This window comes from Dryobates pubescens, chromosome 9 (genome assembly GCF_014839835.1).
Source record: "Dryobates pubescens isolate bDryPub1 chromosome 9, bDryPub1.pri, whole genome shotgun sequence".
Lineage (NCBI taxonomy): Eukaryota > Metazoa > Chordata > Aves > Piciformes > Picidae > Dryobates > Dryobates pubescens.
The window spans coordinates 4,541,772-4,565,774 of record NC_071620.1 but is presented as its reverse complement, the minus strand read 5'-3'; the positions used below and the strand labels follow the sequence as shown (position 1 = coordinate 4,565,774).

At 44.1% G+C, this 24,003-nt stretch overlaps 1 protein-coding gene across 1 annotated transcript in view; it reads left to right on the top strand.

Moving 5' to 3' along the window:
• The first annotated feature begins 2,201 nt into the window (after positions 1 to 2,201).
• Positions 2,202 to 24,003, top strand: part of MOCOS (molybdenum cofactor sulfurase) — a 237,015-nt gene continuing 215,213 nt past the window's right edge. Inside the window, exon 1 of the mRNA XM_054164233.1 lies at positions 2,202 to 2,401. Coding sequence (XP_054020208.1) covers positions 2,272 to 2,401 — 130 coding nt within the window. The 5' untranslated portion in view covers positions 2,202 to 2,271. The remainder of the gene's footprint in view (positions 2,402 to 24,003) is intronic.

Genomic DNA, 24,003 nt, shown 5'->3' with positions numbered 1-24,003 from the left:
AGTATGCTGCATGCATTTACATGGTGGATGTGCTATGAAATGAAACCTATCATTTTAAACCCAGTCCTCCTTTATCACTCATATTGATTTCTGTGTGCAGTACTGATTTGTAACAGGAATCTCATTAAAAGAATGCCCTGTCTGGGCAGGTGGTATGGGTGAGGACAAGCAGTAACATCTGAAGCCCAAACTGTATTCACTTCAGGTCTCTGTATTTGGGTTGAAGTTCTTCAAACACATTGGGTTTATCCTTGTTATATTGTAACTTCTGGGTTTGTGTTTTCCTCAGTTTTCCCCACATCTTTATCCAGTGCCTGCTGCCTGATTCTTAGAGTGGCAAGGGGTGCATGCAAATGTCTTTCCAGTGAAAGTAGCCAGAATGAGTTAATGAGATGGCCTAGCTACTGTTTGTCAGTGCATGTCGTATTTGCAACACAATCAGCTTCTTGAAAGCAGAGGCTTATGTGATCAAACCTCCCTTTGAACTTCTGGATTCTCATTAGCAACACAAAGCTTTGTCATGCTGTTCCAATGAATCATATTTTAATAACTGTTAAACCCCTTGACCATAAAGTTTAACAGTAACACTAGGAGGAATTAAATACTTTTATTGAGCATTGGTGCTTATGGCCTAAACCTGTCAGATGTTCTCTACCTGCTGCCTAAGTTGGGGACTGAGGTTTGTCTTGGAACAGCAGCTGATTGTATCAAACACTGAAAAACTGCATTCATTAATAGCAGAAAAAATGTGTTTCTGTCCCAGAGTTTACAATTTAAAAACATGGGCCACTAAAGGAGAGTTGAAACAGAGCAGAATATTGTCAGCCATGCCTTCAAGACTCTTTTGCCCATCTCACTATAGCTGCTATTTTTCTAAGGGATGGGGCTTGGTGTGAGGATTGGCAGAGAAAGGATTAATCAAATGTAAAGACAAACAGAAGAGAAAGTGTGCAGCAAACAGACTGCAGAAGGGTAGCGCACACAGACTGAAGATACAAAGAAGTGGGGAACATTAGTGGAACAGGAGGGCAGAAATGGCAGGGAACCTAGAGGCAACCTGGCTTGTAGGCTTTGTGGATAATCCCACCAAATCACCACAAACCCAAGCTTCTTGGTCTTCTGGTTTAGGAATCTTCTCAACCAGCTAATCTGTGTTTACCAACACTGGCCCTCACAGGGGAAAGATTAAGCAGTATAGCCGTATGACACATGACTACTGCTTTGCAAGTGGTTGACCACAATGGGCTGGACAATGCTGAGGTTTACGGGGTTATGACTACCAAGACTGCACCTTTCCCACTGCACCCTGCAGGGATGTGAGGCATTGCTTCCCTCACTCACGTTCCTTTCTTAAAATACTTCTCAGCTGTCAAGGTGGCACTCAGCATCTAATGGGTGTCATTAGTCACAGACCTGACAGCATCGGGGGACATGCAGTGAGTTGGCAAGCAGGAGCAGCTTTCTCAGTAATTCTTCTGCTAGTAAGTTGTTTAGAAGCAAATCCCATGTTCCTTCAAAGCCCACAGTAATGCTCTTGCCGACTTCTGGAGCAAGTCCTTTGTGTGCTGAAGAATCTTCTTTTATCGAATTATAGAATCATAGAATTGTCAAGGGTTGGCAGGGACCTCAAGGATCATCCAGTTCCAATCCCCCTGCCATGGGCAGGGACACCTCACACTACAGCAGGTTGCTCAGAGCCACAACCAGCCTGGCCTTAAAAACCTCCAGGGATGAGGCTTCTACCACCTCCCTGGGTAACCTGTTCCAGTGTCTCACCACCCTCATGGGGAAGAACTTCCCAACATCCAATCTGAATCTACCTGTTTCTATTTTTTCCCATTCCCCCTAGTCCTATCACTACCTGACACCCCAAAAAGCTTTCTTGTAGACCCCCTTCAGAGACTGGAAGGCCACAATAAGGTCTCCTCGGTGCCTTCTCCTGTCTAGAGTGAATAGTCCCAGCTCCCTCATCCTGTCCTCATAGGAGAGGTGCACCTCCCCGTTCTGGCCCCGGCCACCGACTCGGCTTCAGCCACACCGCGGCGGGCACTGCCCTACTCCAACCCCTGCCCCGCAGCCGCTCTGGGGCAGGGTGGGCAGGCGGGAGGCGGGAGGCGGGAGGAGCAAGGCACGGCGGGGCCGGGCCGGGTCGTACTAGGCCGGGCTGTGCTGGGCCGCTGGCAGTGCCTGTCCTTAGCGCTGCTGGTGGGGCGGCTCCGCTGCCCGGGGAGAATCGCGCTGGTGTTCCTGTCGCCTCTTCTCTCCCGCAGCATGGCCGGGGCGCCACGGGAAGAGCTGCTTTCCTTCCGTGCCTTCCAGGCCGCCTGGCCCGCCGGGTGCGAGTACGGGTACGGCGGCGACCTGCGCGACCTCCGGGAACGCGAGTTCCCCCGGCTGCGAGGTACCGCGGGCCGGGCGCAGTCCAGGGGCACGGCTGAGGGGCGGGCAGGGCGGCGGGGGCGTGGCGGGGGCGTGGCGGGGGCGGGGGTGGTCCAGGCCAGTCCCGGCTCGCTTCGTCGCCGGGCGAGCAGTTTCTGATGCGAGGGAGAGGCGGGGAAGGACGAGAGCTTAGTGGACGAGAGCACCGCCCTCACGTTGCCGCGACCCACTCGTTGGTGGGGCAGCGTGGATGCTGCCCTGCTCCGCGTCTCTCCTGGCCGTGCACTTCTCCTCGCCTTCGGCAAAAGTGCCGCAGCGGTGCTGTTAGGCAAAGCAACATGATGCAAAGCGAGATGTTAGAAAGGGGTGGGAAGAACAAATGACAACGATACAGCAGCCCTTGTCTACTAAAGGGTTTGCATTTAGAAGAGTCGCTTTAAAATACTTTTGCAAGTTAGATAGATTTCCCCTCCCCGTTAAATGTTGCTTGAACATGTTAGTTCAAATCTAATGGTGATGCACATACTACAATAATTTATATTACTTGAAGAGATACCAAGTGTGATATATACTACAATAATTTAGTTCACTTAAAGAGATACCAAGTGCCCTCAATGTTAGCACCTCAAAATACTTAGGGAAAATGCAGAGCAGAATGTAAATAGCATCAGTTTGTATGTCCTGCAGCTGTTACTTAGGCCACTCTTTTATCTGTTAAAAGTTCTGTGTTACTGTTCTTTTTATTAGAATGGAATAGAATAGCATAGAATACAATAGCATAGCATAGCATAGCATAGAATAGAATAGAATTGAATTGAATTGAATTGAATTGAATTCAACTAACCAGGCTGGAAAAGACCTTCGAGATCATCAAGTCAACCTATCACCCAACACCATCTAATCAACTAACCCATGGCACCAAGCACTCCATCCAGTCTCTTCCTAAACACCTCCAGTGATGGTGACTCCACCACCTCCCCAGGCAGCACATTCCAATGGCCAATCTCTCTTTCTATGAAGAACTTCCACAGTACTAACATCCAGCCTAAACCTCCCCTGGTGCAGCTTGAGACTGTGTCCTCTTGTTCTGGTGCTGGTTGCCTGGGAGAAGAGCAGGCTTTCTCACACACGGGTGTCTAGTTAAGAATGGAGATACACTTTGACTGTTGAGGGATGTGGAAAAAACCCCCTAATATCAAGCAGCAGATTGAGGAACTTTTCTTTAGGATTCAGTAAGTTCATTTCACAGTCTACATTATTAGTGTATTAGTGTATTAGGTATTAGTGGTATTATTTGCATCAGTGAAAGCTTGATACCAAGAATCTGATGTCCTCAACTCAGGCCAAGGTTCTGAAAAGTACATTCTGTAACTGAAACATTTAGACATTGAGCAGGTGACTTTTCAAAAGTCCTGAGAATGAGGCTCATTTCTCATGAGGCTCCCAAGTTTTGAAATAAAGTCTATCTGCTTTCTGGTGGATGTCTGGTGGATCAGTCTGGATTCCCAAATGGAGGTTACTGCGTAAGTAGAGCACTAGGAGTTTACCTCCACTTGAAAATTTTTTGGCTAATACAGGCTTACAAGTTATACTTTGGTCATGCAGCCTACTAAAATAAGATGTGGATGATAGATACTTTACAATATTTCCAGAAAGAGATGGAAAGAGACTCAGTTCTTTGGAATATTCCCGTGTTGTGAAATGAGCGGCACAAATGAGGCCAAAATATCAACAGCTAGGCTATTTATTACATAAATAAAGTGGATGGATCAGAAGGGGAGAGAGATAAAATAGAGAGTGAGAGGGAGAAGAAAGAGAGAAAAGAGGAAAGGAATTATTTTACCACACACTTCACCCCCCACCCCCCCCAAAACAGTTTGAGTCTGTGGAGGAAAGGTGCTGCAGGAGATGTTGGGTCTGTGGAGGAAGGGTGCTGAGGCTTTGGCTGTAGAAGAGATGTGGTCCTCTGGGCAGCCTCTTCAGCTCCATGAGTTGCAGCAGGCGGAACTTAGGGCACAGAGAGAAGGCTCTGCTTCTTCCAGGCTCCATGGTGATGTCTCCATCATATTTCCTCTCCTGGTATTCTCTCCATTTTCCTTCTCAGCAGCATTGTCCTTCTCCTGTGTTTTTCTTCATTTGTGTTTTCCTTCTGTGTTTTTCTTCTTGTCTACTGAGCCAGTAGTTGCTCAAGTCATTTATAGAGTTTTTTAGTCCTTAGGTATATGTCCAAGTATTGTCCCTCAGGAAATCAGGGGCCAGGTAGTGAATCCATTGTCTCACCATCCTCCCTTTCCGGGGTACCTGATGGGTCTTATGCATATTCCCGAGGCTGGCCTCGGTCCATTGTTGTGAGGCCAGCCGTGGTCCAGTGAGCAATGTTATCTTTGCACCTTCCCAAGAGTCATTCCAGTGGCTCTGCCCAATACACATCAGCTATTGTCTGGGCAAGCAGCAAAGGTGATTTTATCTTTGTTGAGTCACACCAGGAGAGACAAGCTTTAGTCTCTCACAGGTGTAAAACAGAATCTGTCATATCAGCTAATTGAAATCACATAATAGTCCATGCTAAAGTGACCAAGGCTGCAAATCCCTTCTGCCCTTTGTTTTCTCCTTCTGAATTTTAATGTGTTGGGGCTTTCTGTATTTGAATGTCATGGGGCTTTCAGGCATTTAACTACTTAAGTTTTTGCAATGACCTGCCAGATGATGCAAGTCAGGGAATAAGGTAGAAGTTTTTCTTTTCCTGTGGCCTTGGGTCAGCTTTGAGTAAATCCTGACTGTACAAACACCAATTCACTGTGTTCATGCAGCTGATCTCGGCTGGATGTCTCCCTACTGCACAAAGGTGCTGCAATTTAATCCCTTCTAGTGAAGAGAGGCCTAGTTCCACTGGGCAAAAGAGAATGAGCTCTATTTTGAGGTAGTTAAAAGTAATTTCTTGCTCTATCTGTTTACTTGGTGCACATCTTAAAGATCTTTCCATCACTGAAGTTTGATAAATATCCAGATTTTGCTGCTCACTTTGTATGCAAACTGAATTTTTGGAGTCTCTATCTAAATATGCATTAATTAAGCTTAATGCTCCATTTTGGAAGTGCCCTTTTATGAGCAGCATATGATAATAATAATTGTTGCATGTCAAAGTATTCACCTCCATCTAATTGCTGATATTTGGTGGTATCCCCTAAGGACATCTTGTGCAAATGGTGTCCTCTGGGGAAGTTAGAAACCTCTTCTGTGTTACAAACCTTCATTTGCATGGTGCAGATCCATCTAGGCAGCAGTGACTGCAAGATATTCTGTAAAACCTGCATTTTTCAAAGGTCATCTACCTCTGCTTTTGTCAGAGTTTGTGAGAGTTTCACTTTTCCCTCTCTTAGAAGGCAAATAAGGCTTGTGCTAAGACTGTTGGGGATTTCCCCTTCAGTTTTTGAGAAGGGATAAAAGGAACTACTTTACTCTTGTGAATCAGCAGGAGTCTGTTTTGGCACAGAAGCCTTAAATTTTACCTTCAAAGACAAAGTTTATCTTCATTTTTGTAATTCAAGGGCTGTTCACTGATGGCTAGAGCAGCTCCTTCTTAAAAATACATGTGAAGTCTGTGAAACAGATTCCTGTTTCACAGGCAGAAGGGTATGTGTAATGTGTGACCTTCACTTTAATCTTGTAAGCAGTGGACTGTTATCTGCAGTGTAGGATTGTAAATCATGCTTTAGAAATGGATGAAAAACATTAGCAGGAGTCAGTAGGTTCTGTTGTTAAATAATGAGGATTAATATGCTCCTTTGACATTTATCATAGCAAAGAAAATACAGTATCACAGTATCACCAAGGTTGGAAGAGACCTCAAAGATCATCGAGTCCAACCTGTCACCACAGACCTCATGACTAGACCATGGCACCAAGTGCCACATCCAATCCCCTCTTGAACACCTCCAGGGACGGTGACTCCACCACCTCCCTGGGCAGCCCATTCCAGTGGCTAACAACTCTCTCTGGGAAGAACTTTCTCCTCACCTCCAGCCTAAACTTCCCCTGGTGCAGCTTGCAACTGTGTCCTCTTGCTCTGGTGCTGGTTGCTAGAGAGAAGAGACCAACCGCTTCCTGGCTACAAACGCCTTTCAGGTAGTTGTAGAGAGCAATGAGGTCACCCCTGAGCCTCCTCTTCTCCAGGCTAAACAATCCCAGCTCCCTCAGCCTCTCCTCACAGGGCTGTGCTCAAGGCCTCTCCCCAGCCTTGTTGCCCTTCTCTGGACACGTTCAAGTGTCTCGATGTCCTTCCTAAACTGAGGGACCCAGAACTGGACACAGGACTCAAGGTGTGACCTAACCAATGCAGAGTACAGGGGCACAAAGACTTCCCTGCTCCTGCTGGCCACACTATTCCTAATGCAGGCCAGGATGCCATTGGCCTTCTTGGCCACCTGGGCACACTGCTGGCTCATATTTAGGTGGCTGTCAATCAGTACCCCCAGGTCCCTCTCTGTTTGGCAGCTCTCCAGCCACTCTGACCCCAGCCTGTAGTACTGCATGGGGTTGTTGTCAACAAAGTGCAGCACCTGGAACTTGGACTTGCTGAATGCCATCATGTTGGACTCTGTCCATCTGTCCAGCCTGGCAAGGTCCCTCTGCAGATCCCTTCTACCCTCTAACAGATCAACATCTGCTCCCAACTTGGGATCATCTGCAAACTTACTGATGATGGACTCAATCCCCTCATCCAGATCATCTTTAAAGACCTTTCTGTTTGATCTGGTACCTGTCTTCTGCTTGGGTTTATGTTACCTTGTGCTGATTTCCCAAGTATTAGTATTTTTTATCTATGTATGGATCTGTTCTTTTTAATATATTTTCTAACATTTTCTTGAAGACAAAAGGGGCTGTGTGTTCAGCAAAAGCTGTTATAGTTAGGTTATTTGGGCAATTTAGCAATACACAAATGTCATCATGCCATTTAAAAAAGAGTTTGATAATGAGGGATAAAGTTATTGTGATTCATTGTTGTCTAAAGTGTATGCTGAACCAGAAGCAAGACGTGCCATTTTGTGGTCAGATGCAATATATGAGTTCCCTGAGGGCCACCTATCCATTGCTGTCCAGAATTAAGCTAGGCAGCTTCACTCCTGGTAGACAGCATCTCCTGGAAAGGTAAAATGATTTCACCCATATTCTGATATTGGCACTTGCTAACAATCCAGTCTGGGAAGTTAGAAGACCTGCTATTGTCCTGGAGACTAAGTCTCACTGAGTTGCCTCATGTCTAACTCATCTGGAATGTGGGGATAGAGTGGCTGGAGAGCAGCCAGGCAGAGAGGGATCTAGGGATACTGACTGACAGCCAGCATTGTGCCCAGGTGGCCAAGAGGGCCAATGGCATCCTAGCTTGTATCAGGAGCAGTGTTGCCAGCAGGACCAGGGAGGACATTCTGCCCCTGTACTCAGCACTGGTTAGGTCATACCTTGAGTCCTGTGTCTAGTTCTGGGCCCCATAGTTTAGGAAAGATGTTGACTTGCTGGAACATGTCCAGAGAAGGGCAACAAAGCTGGGGAGGGCTTTGGAGCACAAGCCCTGTGAGGGGAAGCTGAGGGAGCTGTGGTTGCTCAGGGGAGACCTTCTTGCTCTCTACAACTACTTGAAGGGAGGTTGTAGCCAGGTGGGGGTTGGTCTCTTCTCCCAGGCACCAGAACAAGAGGACACAGTCTCAAGCTGCGCCAGGGGAGGTCTAGGCTGGAGGCTAGGAAGAAATTCTACACAGAGAGAGTGATTGCCCATTGCTGCTAATATGTTCTTGATAGCTGTAGTCCCTCTGTCACAGTGTTATTTGATTTTGTGGACCACATTGTTTTAGTCATTGCTTGGGAAGCAAAGGAAAGCAAAATAAATTACATTTACTGAAGGACAGTTTGAAAAACCAGAAGAGATCTGGAGGATACATTTAGTGGGCAGAGAAAGCACAATAAGAAGAAGCTATGGTATGGGAAACGTAACTGCAGAATTCCTTGACAGTTGTTCTGTAAAAACTAATATACGTGTTCATGGAAAACCTTACTGGTTCTTGTTGATTCCAAGTCAGCAGTATTTATCTAAATAAGCTGTTTTCTAAAGAATTGGCATCAAACAGGAGGTGTCTGTGGAGCATTGGCATGGACAGGATTGAAGGTGCTGCTGTTACTCATACCATGCCACCGACATGCCAGCTTCAAAAATGAATGTGCTGACTGGAGCAAAAGTGTTGTGGCGCTTGAAGTTCAAATTGCAACATAGGAAGCTTCCTGTTCCAGTTGCTGCTTCTGGGTTCCAGCTTCTTGGGTGTGGTTGAATCTTTTATTTTCTTTTCCTTTGGGAGGGTGGTAAGGTGTGTGGGAGCTGGGTAGAGCTGCTGGTTTCCTGCTGGGGTTTTCCTGTATTTCACTCTGCTTCTTCGGCAAATAGGCAAAGATTAGGTAATCATGCACTGTATTATTACGTTATTAGACATGCAGTGTATTATAGATTATTAATTAGATTATAAACTAAGGGAATTACATGTTGTGCTTATGATATCTCATGCTATATTGAACTCTTGTCTCTTTATCTCAGCCCTGAGTTTTGTGTGTTGCTATTCCCCTCACTTTGGTCTTGGGGCCGTTTAGACCTTGCACTAAATCATTACAAGCATAAAGTGGATTTAGTACCAAATGCAGTAGTAGAATAGAATGGAATGGAATGGAATGGAATGGAATGGAATGGAATGGAATGGAATGGAATGGAATAGAATAGAATAGAATTAACCAGGTTGGAAGAGACCTTTGAGATCATCAAGTCCAACCTATCATCCTACAGTATCTAATCAACTGAACCATGGCACCAAGCACCCCATCCAGTCTCTTTTTAAACAGCTCCAGTAATGGTAACTCCACCACCTCCCTGGGCAGCACATTTGTAATGGGTTGGGGCAGATCCCCTCCCCACCACAGGCAGAAATAACGACTCAGGCAAACGGATTGCAAAAAAAAAGTGATGGAAAGTTTAAATAGGAAAAACAATAACAAACAACAATGAAAGTTTTACAGAGACCCACAAGCACCATGACAAAGAGAGAGATCCCAGAACATACCCAAGAACATCCCATCCCCACCTGGGGGTACACCCAAACCCCACCCAGGGCTCTTTCCTCCCCCCCCCAACCCAGCCTTGGGCCTGAGCAGGCCCAAGGGAGGCGGCTCATGCCATGTTACCTAGGCAGCAGCAGGGGACGAAAGAGGAAGTGAAGACCCCGCATGGCCTTTTTATAGGGGAGCAGGGCATTATGGGAATGGAATACCTGGTCCCTGTGACCACCCCCTGGGCTGGGCCCACCCCTTGGGACCTCCCAGGTGTGGCCTGCGCAGTGGCATCTGGGCCAGCACCCAGCCTAAACCACCACAACATTGCAGTGGCAAATAACTCTTTCTATGATGAACTTCTTCCTAATCTCCAGCCTAAACCTCCCCTGGCGCAGCTTGAGACTGTGTCTTCTTGTTCTGGTGCTGGTTGCCTGGGAGAAGAGACCAACCCCCACCTAGCTACAACCTCCCTTCAGGTAGTTGTAGAGAGCAATAAGGTCTCCCCTGAGCCTCCTTTTCTCCAGGCTAAGCAGCCCCACCTCCCTCAGCCTCTCCTTACAGGGCTGTGCTCCAAATCCCTCCCCAGCTTTGTTGCCCTTCTCTGGACACCTTCCAGCAAGTTAGCAGCTTTCCTAAACTGAGCGGCCCAGAACTGGACACAGTACTCAAGGTGTGGCCTAACCATGGTCTAGTCATGAGGTCTGTGGTGATGAGTTGGACTTGATGATCTTTGAGGTCTCTTCCAACCTTGTGATTCTGTGATTCTGTGATATAGAAATACTAGTTTTGAAAAGACACTGTGTGGAACTCCTTAGATGCTGCATGATATCAGCCACTCATTTATACCCAAAAAAAATTGCACTTTATTTTAAGGCTGCATTATCTATAAAATCAATATCTGCACAAGATGTATATTGACATATAGAAGTATTGAAACAGGCAAGATGCTTTACTTAGAAAAGCACAAGATGCTTTTGAAACTTTTACTGAAAAACTGGGAATCTTGCTCAAGCAAGATCCCTCACCCGTGGTGCTTTCTTCCTTCTGTTAGCCTTTGCTTCATCTTAGATTCTCCTGTTTCTTCTCCAGCATTGTTATGAAGGTGCTGTATGTGAGATGTGTATTGATTTCTTCCCAGCCTATTTCTGTACACTTCTGTACTACACTATGTGTGTCTGATTTGATTTTTGGGGTTTGGTTTTGTGGCAGTTTGGGCTGGGTGGCTCCTGGTGCTGCCATAGGGGATGCACCTCTGGTGCCTCAAGTGCCCAGCCCAGTGGGTGGACACAGGAAGCTGTGTATTTCATTCCCATAATGTCCTGCTCCCTATAAATCTATCAGCAAGGTCTCACACTTCCTCTTTCTTCCCTTGCTGCTCCTGTGGGAGATGCTCCCCATCTGTTAATGGAGGGGGAGTTATCTCAAGGCCTTTTAGACCTGGCTAAGCCTAATGCCAAGGGGAGAAGGGGGAAAGGCAGTCTCAGATGTGGCCAGTTGAGATTAGTCTAACAGTGGAGGGGGGGAAGAAAGAGCCCTGGGGGTTTTGGGTGTACCCTCAGGTAGGCAGAAAGGAAATGCTGGGATGCTTCTGGATGTGCTGTGAGGGACTTTGTATGCTTTGGGATCTCTTTTGTCACTGTGCTTGCAGCTCCTGTAAAACACTCACTGCTTTTCCATTTAAACTTCCCATCACTTCTGCAATCCATTTGTTTGAGACTCGTTTTTCTGCCCTGGTGGGAGGCAAGAGAGGGTCTGCCTCAAACTGGGACAGGTTTACTATGAAATGTAAGATTGTAAATTAAAGAGTGTATGTAAGTTTTCATCTGCATTTCATACTGGCATTTCCTCTGCAAAATCAAAACTTGACATGTGAAGCTCTTGACATTTCTGTTCTATGTTACAAGAGCAATTCCCACAACCTAAAGTGCTTGCCAGAATTCAAGGGTACTCCCAATCTAAGGACAAAATGACAAACAGAGAGGCGAGAGGTCAGTTTTTGTTGGTCAGCTTGATTCATTGCATCCTTGGTATCAGAGAGATGCTGCAGATGAAGGGCTTGATGTGAAAAGACTTCTGCTGAATTCAGGAAGGCCATTCTGCAGAGAGCAGCATAATAAAAGGTACTGATGTGAGAGGGTGATAAATGGCTAGACAGCACAATATATTTGTGGAGCAGGGGGCTAGTGGGATACTTAAGAGACGATTCAGGAAGTAGGATGCTGAGCTGTCAAAAGTCTCAGGCTTTATATAATAGGTTGTCTTGGTCCTAATCAATGAGATCTGTTAGAGGGTAGGAGAGCTCTGCAGAGGGACCTTTCCAGGCTGGACAGATGGGCAGAGTCCAAGGGCAGGAGATTAACACAACTAAGTGCCAGGTTCTACACATTGGCCACAACAACCCCATGCAGTGCTACAGGCTGGGGTCAGAGTGGCTGGAGAGCTGCCAAACAGAGAGGGACCTGGGGGTACTGGTTGCTAGTAGGCTGAACATGAGCCAGCAGTGTGCCCAGGTGGCCAAGAAGGCCAATGCCATCCTGGTCTGGATCAGGAACAGTGTGGCCAGCAGGAGCAGGGAGGTCATTCTGCCCCTGTATGCATCACTGGTTAGCCCACACCTTGAATCCTGTGTCCAGTTCTGGGCCCCTCAGTTTAGGAAAGATGTTGAGTTGCTGGAATGTGTCCAGAGAAGGGCAACAAAGCTGGGGAGGAGTTTGGAGCACAGCCCTATGAGGAGAGGCTGAGAGAGCTGGGGTTGCTTAGCCTGGAGAAGAGGAGGCTCAGGGCAGACCTTATTGCTGTCTACAACTCCCTGCAGGGAGGCTGTAGCCAAGAGGGGATTGGTCTCTTCTCCCAGGCAACCAGCACCAGAACAAGAGGACACAGTCTCCAGCTGTGCCAGAGGAGGTTTAGGCTCAATGTTAGGAAGAAGTTCTTCATAGAAAGAGTGATTGCTCGTTGGAATGGGTTGCCTGGGGAGGTGGTGGAGTCCCCATCACTGGAGGTGTTTCGGAAGAGACTGGATGGGGTGCTTGGTGCCATGGTTCAGTTGATTAGATGGTGTTGGGTGATAGGTTGGACTCGATGATCTCAAAGTTCTCTTCCAACGAAGTTAATTCTATTCCAAAAAGAAAAAGATGTTTTCCTTTATGTGATGCTAAAATAATAGTGTTGGGTTTTTTAATTATTATACTTTTCTGAACTTAAAAATGAAACTAAAAAAAAAAAGAAGATTCTGCATAGGAATGGGTCAGCTTGAAGTTTTGGGGTTTTTTTCTCTTTTTAAGTTAATAATCCTGGTAGTGTTAACATGTCTGCACATTGAGACTGGTTCCTATCACATTTGCTAGCTGGAGATCTGTTTTGTTCAGGTATATGTAAAAGTTGTTTTCAAGAACTGAAGGTGTGCCATACGTAGGGACAAACAGGGGTATAATAGGGCAGGGAGGCATAAAGGCAGGCCACCAAGCAGTAAAAGTCAGACTTAGCTTCACTGCTGTTGAAGCACGTTGTTATGCTCCTGGCAGTATTCGTGACAGCCCAGATAGATCCTGAGCCATGACACTCTGCTCCTTCACCTTCTGTCCTACCATAGAGAAGCAATGGTCTACACGAAGCTGTGATGGGGATGTGACCTCAGGGAGTCAGCTATTGTGAGAGTGTCATGCAGGAAAGTGTTGAGTCTCTTTTTTTTTTGGTATATGAAATGCACAGGTAAAATTGGAAGCCAGGCCTTTGAGAGAAAAATATTTCCCTGATATTTTATTTTCCCCTTTACTGACTCACATCCTTTCTTGTAGCAACCAGGTGAATGTGACTTTTACAAGAGAAGTAAAAAAGATGTGGTTTCTGTGCTCATGCAGATTAATCCCTGGAGCAACAGGACCTAGATTGCCTTTAAAGGAAAACTAATAACATGACTGGACAGGATTTCTGTCACACACAGTCTTAAAAGAGACAGAGAGATCGAAGGATATGAACTTTTGGTGACATGATTAGCTGAGGAAGGGTGATTATACAACTAAGCTTAGTTCTTCTGGCAATATGCAGAATAAAGTCTTAAATTAAAATTTGAAGCTGATGTGAAGAAATACTCATTAATTAAATTAATGCTGTGCAAATTAAGTTCATTAATGCACAATTAAACACCAAACAGTGCTGTTCATACCCCTTTAAAAACTTTCCAACAGGTCAGGTGAAGTTACACAGTCATCAAAAAGTTTGTCCTGTAATTTCTTCCTCAGGAAGAAACTGAAGACCAGGAGTTTCCACATTTTTATATTGGTGTCACACAATGCATTAAAGTGGTTGTGGTTCAGTAATTTGGAACTGATGGTATCAGTAATGGGGACAAACACATGCTGCCTTTTTTTTAATAGGAAAGGACTTTGTATTGTTGTTAAGTAAAATACACTGCTGTCTGCTGTGCCATTCATTTCCCAAGTGATTTTTGAAAGAATAGAATAGAATAGAATAGAATAGAATAGAATAGAATAGAATAGGAGTAGAATTAACCAGGTTGCAAGAGACCTTTGAGATCATCAAGTCCAACCTATCACCCAACACTGTCTAATCAACTAAACCATGGCACCAAGCACCCCATCCAGTCTCCTCCTAAACACCTCCAGTGATGGGGACTCCACCACCTCCCTGGGCAGCACATTTCAATGGGCCATCACTCTTTCTATGAAGAACTTCTTCCTAACATCCAGCCTAAACCTCCCCTGGCACAGCTTGAGACTGTGTCCTCTTGTTCTGGTGCTGGTTGCCTGGGAGAAGAGACCAATGCCCACCTGGCTACAACCTCCCTTCACATTTTTATTGTTTGTGTATCTGCTTATAATTTCTTTTAATGTAAACAATTAGAATTGTCACAGAACAAAACATTACTCTGCTACTGTGGCAGATTGCAACTTTGGTTTAGTTGATTAGATGGTGTTGGCTGATAGGTTGGACTTGATGGTCTCCAAGGTCTTTTCCAACCTGGCTGATTCTATTTTTCTGTGATTCTGTGATTTTTTAAAGATCTGTCATTGCCTTTGATTCCTCACATGCTAGGAAAACAGTCATTCAGGTTTAATCAGGTTTAATCAGAAGTCCAGTGAGCAGAATGGGAGACTTTTCTTAATGCCCTGTCTGATCTTGATTGTAATGGACAATTTGCTTTTTAAATGCATGTTGTCTTCTCATGTGACTGCATAAAAACAGATAAAGAGAAGTGGTGAACTAGCAACAATTTCCCTAACTGGTGGACTAAATGGAGTAAAATTAAAGACTGCATGAAAAAGGAGCCTTTGCCAGCCATAGACATTCCTTCCTCCTGCACAGAAACTCTTTACTGTTGAGTCGCTAGAAGCAAACTGTGCCCTCAGCACGCTGTGTATGTTTTTGCACTCTGCTGTTGCATGATCATAAAGCTTGTATTCACAAACAAATGGAACATTAGACACAGCTTTTAAATTCATTCCCTTAAGAATGCAAATGCCTTGGAAGTTCTGTATGATAGGAGGGGTCATGAAGTGTAACAGTATGATAATAATCCTCTTCTTAGCATAGATGTTTAGAGACTCTTACAATGCTACTGAGACAGCCTAATAATACAAATGCAGGATGACTGGATACCCTTCTAAAAAGGAGACAATTTAATACAAATGAAGAAAAACTTTGGCCATTTAAATTCATTAGAAGTGCACTGGGAGGCTAACAGTACAGAAGAAATAAACTAAAACCCATGGAAGATATGTTTTGGCAAATGTGAAATTACATGCAAGGAACATTAACATCCAAAAAGTAATAACCCTTCAGTGATGACTGCAAAGGTGTGTTTTGAAGATATAATAAGACAATAGACTGACACATCTGAACTGCACTACTGATGACTCATTCTTCCAGGGACAGAGCAACCCCTGCGAGTGGAACACACAAGTCCATTTCAATCTGTTGTTTACAGCTATTTCTGGTTTGTCTAAGGTGTATGTCCCTGCCAGGCTTTTCTACAGTGGTAATGAAATTAAGCCTCCTGTTCTAAGGTCTTTTAACTGTCTAGTTAATGTTTGATCAGTGAACTTAATATCCAAACTCCGAAAAAGCAGAAATACAGAAGGAAGGGAGAAAACTATGACAGTCGCAATGGGAAAATCACTTGCTGTGTATATTAAATGTTCCCCAAAACTATCTCAACTTGCAAAGCCATAGCATTTGTGAGAAGTTGAGTACTTCCTGAATAATTAAAGAGTGTAAATTCTGGTGGGTTAGGTTAATATTTATTTTTACTAGTTTCTTTGCTCTCTGCTATTCTGTTGGGTGATTCTCCCCCTCTGCTCTGTTCTGGTGAGACCCCACCTGGAGTACTGTGTCCAGCTCTGGAGCCCCTATTACCGGAAGAATTTGGAGGTGCTGGAGCGTGTCCAGAGAAGGGCCACGAGGATGAGCAGAGGGCTGGAGCTCCTCTTCTATGAGGACATACTGAGGAAGTTGGGGCTGTTCAGTCTGGAGAAGGCTCTGAGGAGACCTAATTGTGGCCTTCCAGTATGTGAAGGGGGCCTACAAGAAAGCTGGGGAGGGACTTTTTAGGGTGTCAGGTAATGATAGGACTAGGGGGAATGGAACAAAACTCGAAATGGGTAGATTCAGATTGGATGTTAGGAAGAAGTTCTTCATCATGAGGGTGGTGAGATACTGGAACAGATTGCCCAGGGAGGTGGTGCCCGATCCCTGGAGGATTTTAAGGCCAGGCTGGCTGTGTTTCTGAGCAACCTGATGTAATGTGAGGTGTCCCTGCCCACAGCAGGGGGGTGTTGGAACTAGATGATCCTGGAGGTCCATTCCAACCCTAACAATTCTACCATTCTATGATTCTATTTTTCAAAGGTTGAGATGTATCTTTCTCTCTTTGTACTCCAAATGTCAAATTTTAAAACACCTGCTTTTGTTGGAATATTTATCTTCTGATTAGCTCTAATGAAAGGCAAAGCCAACTTTTCAGCTCATGGGTGCTCACAGTGTGCAATGCAGAGTTCACAGTGTGCAATGCTTGTTTGGAGGCACTTGGTCGATTCTCTGAGTTTTGCATCACTGAGCCTGACATTCCTAAAAGATTAAATAGAACTTTAATCCTTTCTTTTAATCTTCTTTTTTTTTTTCCCCTCTCTTCCCATTTCTACAAGTATAGAGCAGGATAGGTGTACTTACAAAGTATCCTGAGGATTATGCTGCAGTGCTTCCAGGATACATCTGACTGCCACCAAAGTGGACGAAACAGTACCAAATAATCTCAGGGCAGATGTTGTGTTTTCAGAAGTATTTGTTCACATCTGCAGATATGAATGCTCAATATCTTGTGGGTACACTCAACCCTGTAATATCAGTCACTTTGACTTCAGTTCCCTTCTAATGTGATTATATACTATATTAAGCAAACAGCAGTTAATTTGCAGTGACCTCCATCATTATTTTTTTCATATTTCAATGTTACTCATTAAGGTGCATTCCCATTTTGGTATTTTTGGCTTGATTTTGGAGAGCAGTTTTTAGAAGTAACTGGATCAGGAATGAAACATAGATTCATAGATTTGTAGAATGGTTTGGGTCGGAAGGGACCTTAAAGATCATCTTGAGGAGGCTCAGGGGAGACCTCATTGCTCTCTACAACTACCTGATAGGTGGTTGTAGCCAGGAAGGGGTTGGTCTCTTCTCTCTAGCAACCAGCACCAGAACAAGAGGACACAGTCTCAAGCTGCACCAGGGGAAGTTTAAGCTCGAAGTGAGGAGAAAGTTCTTCACTGAGAGGGTCGTTCGTCATTGGAATGTGCTGCCCAGGGAAGTGGTGGAGTCACCATCCCTGGAGGTGTTCAAGAGGGGACTGGACGTGGCACTTGGTGCCATGGTCTAGTTATGAGGTCTGTGGTGACAGGTTGGACTTTATGATCTTTGAGGTCTCTTCCAACCTTGGTGATACTGTGATACTGTGATACTCTTTTTCCAACACTCCTGCCATGTGCAGGGACACCTTCTGCTAGACTAGGTTACTCAAGGCCTCATCCAACTTGGCCTTGCACACCTCTGAAGAGGAGGCATCCACAACACACCTGTGCAGCACTATCTCACCACCCTTAATATAAAAAATTTCTTCCTAATATCTAGTCTAAATCTGACCTCCTCAAGCTTCAATCCATTCCCTCTCATCCTATTTCTACAAGCCCTTATAAAAAGTCCCTTCCTGGCTTTCTTACAGGCCCTTTTCAGGTACTGGAAGGCTGCTATAAGGTCTCTCCAGAGCCCTCTTTTCTCCAGGCTGAACAGCCCCAACCCTTGCAGCCTATCCCCATTGCGGCGGTGAGAGAAAGGTCCGTTCTCCCCCCACACACAAAGAAAAACACGGGTAACTCAGTTGGAGAAGCAGAGATGTGGATAAGCTGTATTTACAAGCAGGATGAAATGCAGATTAATATATACACATTATACAATATTTACAATATGTACAGAAATACACAGCAAAGAACGTAATACAGAAAAAAACTTTCCCTCCCCCAGCCAGGAGGGTCCCTCCCCTCTACTCCCTTCTCCCCCTACCTCCCTTTTTTTCCCTAAAAGGGTTAGAGAGAGAGAAAAAGGTAATTATTAAGGAGGAAATTCTGTTAGCTCAAAACGAATGCAAGAATTAGTTTTCTTATCTGTTAGTTCAGTTAATTCAAGGTCAACTCCGTCCAGCACAGCTGTTGCTCAGAGAGAGACTGAAACAGACAGGCTGAAAAAGACTGAACTAAAATTTAAAGTTGCATTCTACCAATCTACCAATGAAATTCGTTTAGAACATCTTGTTTTCATTATTTCACCAGAACATTCAGCCAGAGTGTTCCAGCAACTGTCCCTTTCTTAAAGGCACAGCCTAAAACGGTCACACCCATGCCCCAGCCCTCTAATCATTTTCATGGCCCTCCTCTGGATGCTTCTCAGCAATTTGAGGTCCTTCTTTTGTTGGGGATACCAGAACTGGATGCAGTACTCCAGATGGGCCTCTCATGAGAGCAGAGGGGGAGAATCACTTCCCTTGTTCTGCTGGTTGCAATTCTTTTGATGCAGCCCAGGATACAGTTGGCCTTTGGGAATGGAAGTACACATTACAGGCTCATGGTGAGTTCTTCATTGACTGACACCACAAGTCCTTCTCCTCAAGGCTGCTCCTAAGCCATTCCTTGCACAGCCAGTGTTTGTGCATGTAGAGCCAATTGTTATGTGCACTGGGTTAAATGTGTTCTTTGAGTTACTGTTGCAGAACGTTTTGACCAAGATTTTTTGTCCCTCTTAATTGGTTGAATTTTGGATGCTCTAATTGAAAAGGCAGTGGGATGTGATCTTACAATTCTTCTCCCTGGGCTGCCCAGGGAGGTGGTGGAGTCACCGTCCCTGGAGGTGCTCAAGGGGAGATTGGACGTGGCACTTTGCGCCATGGTCTAGTTGTGAGGTCTGTTGGGACAGGTTGGACTTGATGATCCTTGGGGTCTCTTCCAACCTTGGTTATACTGTGATACTGTGGTACTGTGAAAATCAAGTCATTCTTGAGGTAACTGTAACTAAGAGTACAAATGAGGGCACCCTAACATACTCTTTTTTCCTTTGTTTGTTTCTTTAACCAATGTTAGTTTGTTCTTCCTTTGCTTAGAATCATAAACTTTTGCTTTATGTTTTCCAATCTTCTGACTCATACCTTGGCCTTCCTGTACTCCACTAGCAACCTTTACTAGTCTAGCAAATGGTTCTGATGTGTTTAGTTACTTCATTTTCCCATCTCCTGCCTGATCCTTGTGGTGAAAAACACGAATTCAGTTTTGCTAAAAATAATCAGGAATTGCAAATTAGTTTCATCTTAATGACAAGTAATTCTCTTCAAAATGAAAGTAATAAGAACCAAAAGTACTATTGTGGCTTTAAACATGCTTGCTTTGAGGGAATATGGTAATGTTATGCCCAGAAGCAGAAATTCAACAGAAAGGAGAAATTTTCAGAATATAATAAGAGCTCATTATAGAAGCTCGTTCTCTCATGTTACTTCTCATGTACTCTCTCATGTTTCCTCTAGTTAAGGTTTTAGACTGGAATGTCTGAAGAAGTGTTTGAAAATTGACAGGGCAGAAATGAGCTCTGAAATATTAGCAAATTGCTATTGCTTTTCCATTTATGAGGATACTCTTCATCATTACTTTGATAATTCAGTAATTAATGTTCACCTCACTTAAAATTCCTCTTCATCCTGGCTTCATGTTATGGAATCAATTCCTGAATTTCTTAGCTTGCACAACTCTCTGCTTGCCACCTGACATCCTTTGCTTGCATAAGGAAGAGGCGTGCTTGACGGTCTCTAGATTGGTAGGAGCGGCCTATAAAGGACAACCAAGCTTTAGCATGGGTGGGGAACTCCAGTATTAATCACTCCAGTGTGGGTATGATAGTCATGGAAGCCTTAGTACTCATTCATGACCCAGTTCTGGAGGGAAAGTATGCAATATGTGGTTTTATCTAGATCGTATTTTCAGGTCTCTTGTGTTATAAACTGGGTATCTGTTTTATGAATGTTGCAATTTATCCAAACACAGCAAGACTATGCACTTTAGTGGTGTAACACCTAGATTTTTAGGTACATAACATCTCCTCAGCTGCCTTGAGGCAAAATAGAATAGCTGCTGTTGATGCAGGGTTGTGATTTTAAGGCCAGAGTTCACAAATTAGGGCAAATATTTCTTTTTTTCTACTCATAATCTTTTATTCATTCTCAAAGCTACTCTAGTGTTTATGAGGCCATTTGTATATAGTACTTTGAATTTATGGTGAAGCTCTTTCATGTCTAGTATTGTTAGTATTGAAAGAAGACCTTGAATTGAGAGTACTTATATGATGATTCTTTGAGTATATGGTCATAAAATTGAGATAAAATTGTAATTGCTTTATTGGTGGGGCCAGGGAAAAAAAGGGAAAAAAGGAACAACTACAAACATCTTTTTGCAGGCAAAAGTTTCCAGTAGAAGGTTGATACCAAACATGAAAATCTGTATATTTGTATCAGTAATGTCAGTCTATAGTAGGGCTCATGATACTTAGATATTAGCATTCTTTTAGTACTAGTTTAAATGGGATTAACTTCACAGGTGCCCCAAATCCTGCTTTTATCTGAACACAGAGCATCCTGATAAACAAAGGTAAGTTGCAGAGAAAAGCTAGTTGACTGAATGGGCTTGCAATGAGCTGAACAGCACTAGAACTCAAGTCTTCTGGGCTGGAGTTGTCCAGTGAATGCAAGTTTATTCAAGCTGGAAGTGTGCCTAACTCTCTTCAAAGATATTCACCAGTAACTATGGTTAATGAAGATATTTTAGATACCTTTGCTTTGGTTTGCCTTGGGGGAGAGTGAAAGGACTGGTATTGTTCGTAGGCATTCATTTTGATTAACTGAGACTGGAAGCAGATGTGATGGCTTCTACATTATCACTTTGCCAGAAACATCAATATATACACTTTAGAGAAGCAGTGGAGAAGATCAAAAAGAACTGTAAGGGAAGAGAGTCTCCAGGCTTACATCTGCTTTGCCTTATGTTCTACTACAAGAAGCAATATGAAAACACTAATTGCCACCTTAAGGGGATACTTGTGTACATATACTCATATACCCATCTCAGTATTGCATATACAGGCATATTTGTGCATATTTGTAAATGAAGATGTACAATATGTGCATGGAAGAAAGCCTCAGTCACCTGCATACTTTAAATATACTTCTGCAACATTTTTTTGTTTAATGTAACTGACTGTAGTAAGCTGATATGTGTCATCTTGAGATTATGTTGCTTTTGTCTCTGTTAAAGCCCTCCTATGTCTTTTGTCAATGGGTTATTAAAAACGTTGCACTTTTGAAGCTGATATCTGGACTTACAGAGATTGTGTGCATCGCCCAGAGACTGAAGATGTTCTGGAGATGCCACATGAAGAGACAGCAATATGAGCAGCCCAGTCTCTCTTACTTAAGAAAGGAAATTTTCACTTATTGCAAAGAGCATTTAAGCTTCTGTGCAGATCATAACTCAGCTCCTTAAGTTGGCCTGGAACCAAAGAGGTAATCAGTGCAGTATGTTTAGGAAGTGCTGATTATAGCATATTGGTTAATGGTTTAACTCATACAGATTTCAGCAGAGGCTCATAATTACTTCAAAGTCTCTGAGTCAGACTTTGATACATGTTCTCATATTTGAATTGATCTTGCTTTTCTTCTGCAGAGGTGAGGTCTCTGTGACCTAGAGGCAAAGGTTTGCTCTAGTTATTCATTGCTGTAAAGCTGGAAACTCAATCAGACTTCACTTGGATTCCTTTTGGTGCACTGAACTTTGGAAAAGGCTTATTTTTTTTTCCCAGCTCATTGCAGTTCTTCAGAGGTCAGAGAACCTGACCTCTGAAATTATAATGCCTGTACCAAATTCAAAGTAATGTCTCTAAAAGAGCCACAAATTTCTGTTTCTGAAAGTTAGATTTAAAGTAGTGACCAAATTTTCAAATCTGTGTCACATGCTAGCAGTCCTAAGAGTCAAAAACAATGAGCTTGTGTCAACAGCTCAAGTGATTTGTGGTTTTCTTTTAGTAAAATGTAATATGCCAGACATTAGTGAAGCTAGAAAAGAGAGAACACCTGGAAGCTGTATGCTGTTATGTTAGGTAGCCAGGAAGGCCAATGACATCCTGGCATGGATCAGGAACAGTGTGGCCAGCAGGAGCAGGGAAGTCATTGTGTCCCTGTACTCAGCACTGGTTAGGCCACACCTTGAGTCCTGTGTCCAATTCTGGGCCCCTCAGTTTAGGAAAGATGTTAAATTGCTGGAATGTGTCCAGAGAAGGGCAACAAAGCTGGGGAGAGGTCTGGAGCATAAACGCTATGAGGAAAGGCTGAGGGAGCTGGGGCTGCTTAGCCTGGACAAGAGGAGGCTCAGAGGAGACCTTCTTGCTCTCTACAACTCCCTGAAGGGAGATTGTATCCAGGTGGGGGTTGGTCTCTTCTCCCAGGCAACCAGCACCAGAACAAGAGGACATAGTCTCGAGCTGCACCAGGAGAGGTTTAGGCTCGAGGTGAGGAGAAAGTTCTTCACTGAGAGAGCTGTTCGCCATTGGAATGTGCTGCCCAGGGAGGTGCTGGAGTCACCATCCCTGGAGGTGTTCCAGAAGGGATTAGATGTGGCACTTGATGCCATGGTTTAGTCATGAGGTCTGTGGTGACAGGTTGGACTTGATGATCTTTGAGGTCTCTTCCAACCTTGGTGATACCCTACCTACCTAAGTAGCTTTCATGGAGTCAGTATGGCCACTGCTGAGGAGTACAGCAAGCAAGGAAGGTGTGTGGTGTTGACTGTAAACTATTTTAGTGTTCTGTCTATGTTGCTGTACATAATAACACAATGAAAGCAAATAATGCAAGCCAATAGTATGAGCAGAATAATAATGAGAGCATATGGTTAAATGTAATTGCACAGTTCATGCTTTGCTTTTTGTAATCAGTCCATCAAGTCAAACACTAAATTATGTTAATTAAATACACATAGAATAGAATAGAGTAGAGTAGAATGGAATGGAATGGAATGGAATAGAATAGAATAGAATAGAATAGAATAGAATAGAATAGAATAGAATAGAATAGAATAGAATAGAATAGACCAGGTTGGAAGAGACCTTCAAGATCATCATGTCCAACCCATCATCCAATACCACCTAATCAACCAAACCATGCAACCAAGCACCCCATCCAGTCGCCTAAACACGTCCACTGACGGTGACTCCACCACCTCCCTGGGCAGCTCATTCCAAGGGGCAATCACTCTCTCTGTATAGAATTTTCTCCTAACATCCAGTCTGAACCTCCCTGGCACAGCTTGAGACTGTGTCCTTCCCACAGAACTCAGTAACTTGTTAGTGGCCCTTAAAGTATTGATGCCATTATGCAGCTTGCTCTTAGTCCAGTGCAGATCAGCACTTGGCTGTCAAGTTGATCTGGGATTACTCAAATTGATGAGCTCAAAAGAACTGGCAGTGAGAAGTAGAACCTGCTCCAGTCAGATACTACTTGGGCAGTAACACTGCTGTGTTACTTCACTGGGCCTCTAGCAATTAAGTCAAATCATGCTGAGAAACGGTGTGCCCTTTAATTTCCTGGTAGCTACTCAGGCTTCAGGTATCTGTGGCCTTGTCTGTCAGACACTGCACTTTTGTGGTGTTTCAAAGAGCAGCTCAGCCTTAAGCAAGGGAACTAAAACATTACCTTGTCCTAGCAGAGGAAGAGTGTTTAGGCGAGAGCGATGCTGTTAAACATACTCTGGTATTGCTATTTTTTGTCTAAACTGATGCAAATCATGAACTGAAGGCACAGATAACAATATTCACTGTTTAATCCAGAAATTACCCAGCAACAGCAATTTCTTTTTTTCTTTTAATCTTAATGTACTTCATTAATGGGTTTGCAGCACGGGATCTTTGTGCATACAGTGTGTGGGCACATCATGCCCTGTATCATTG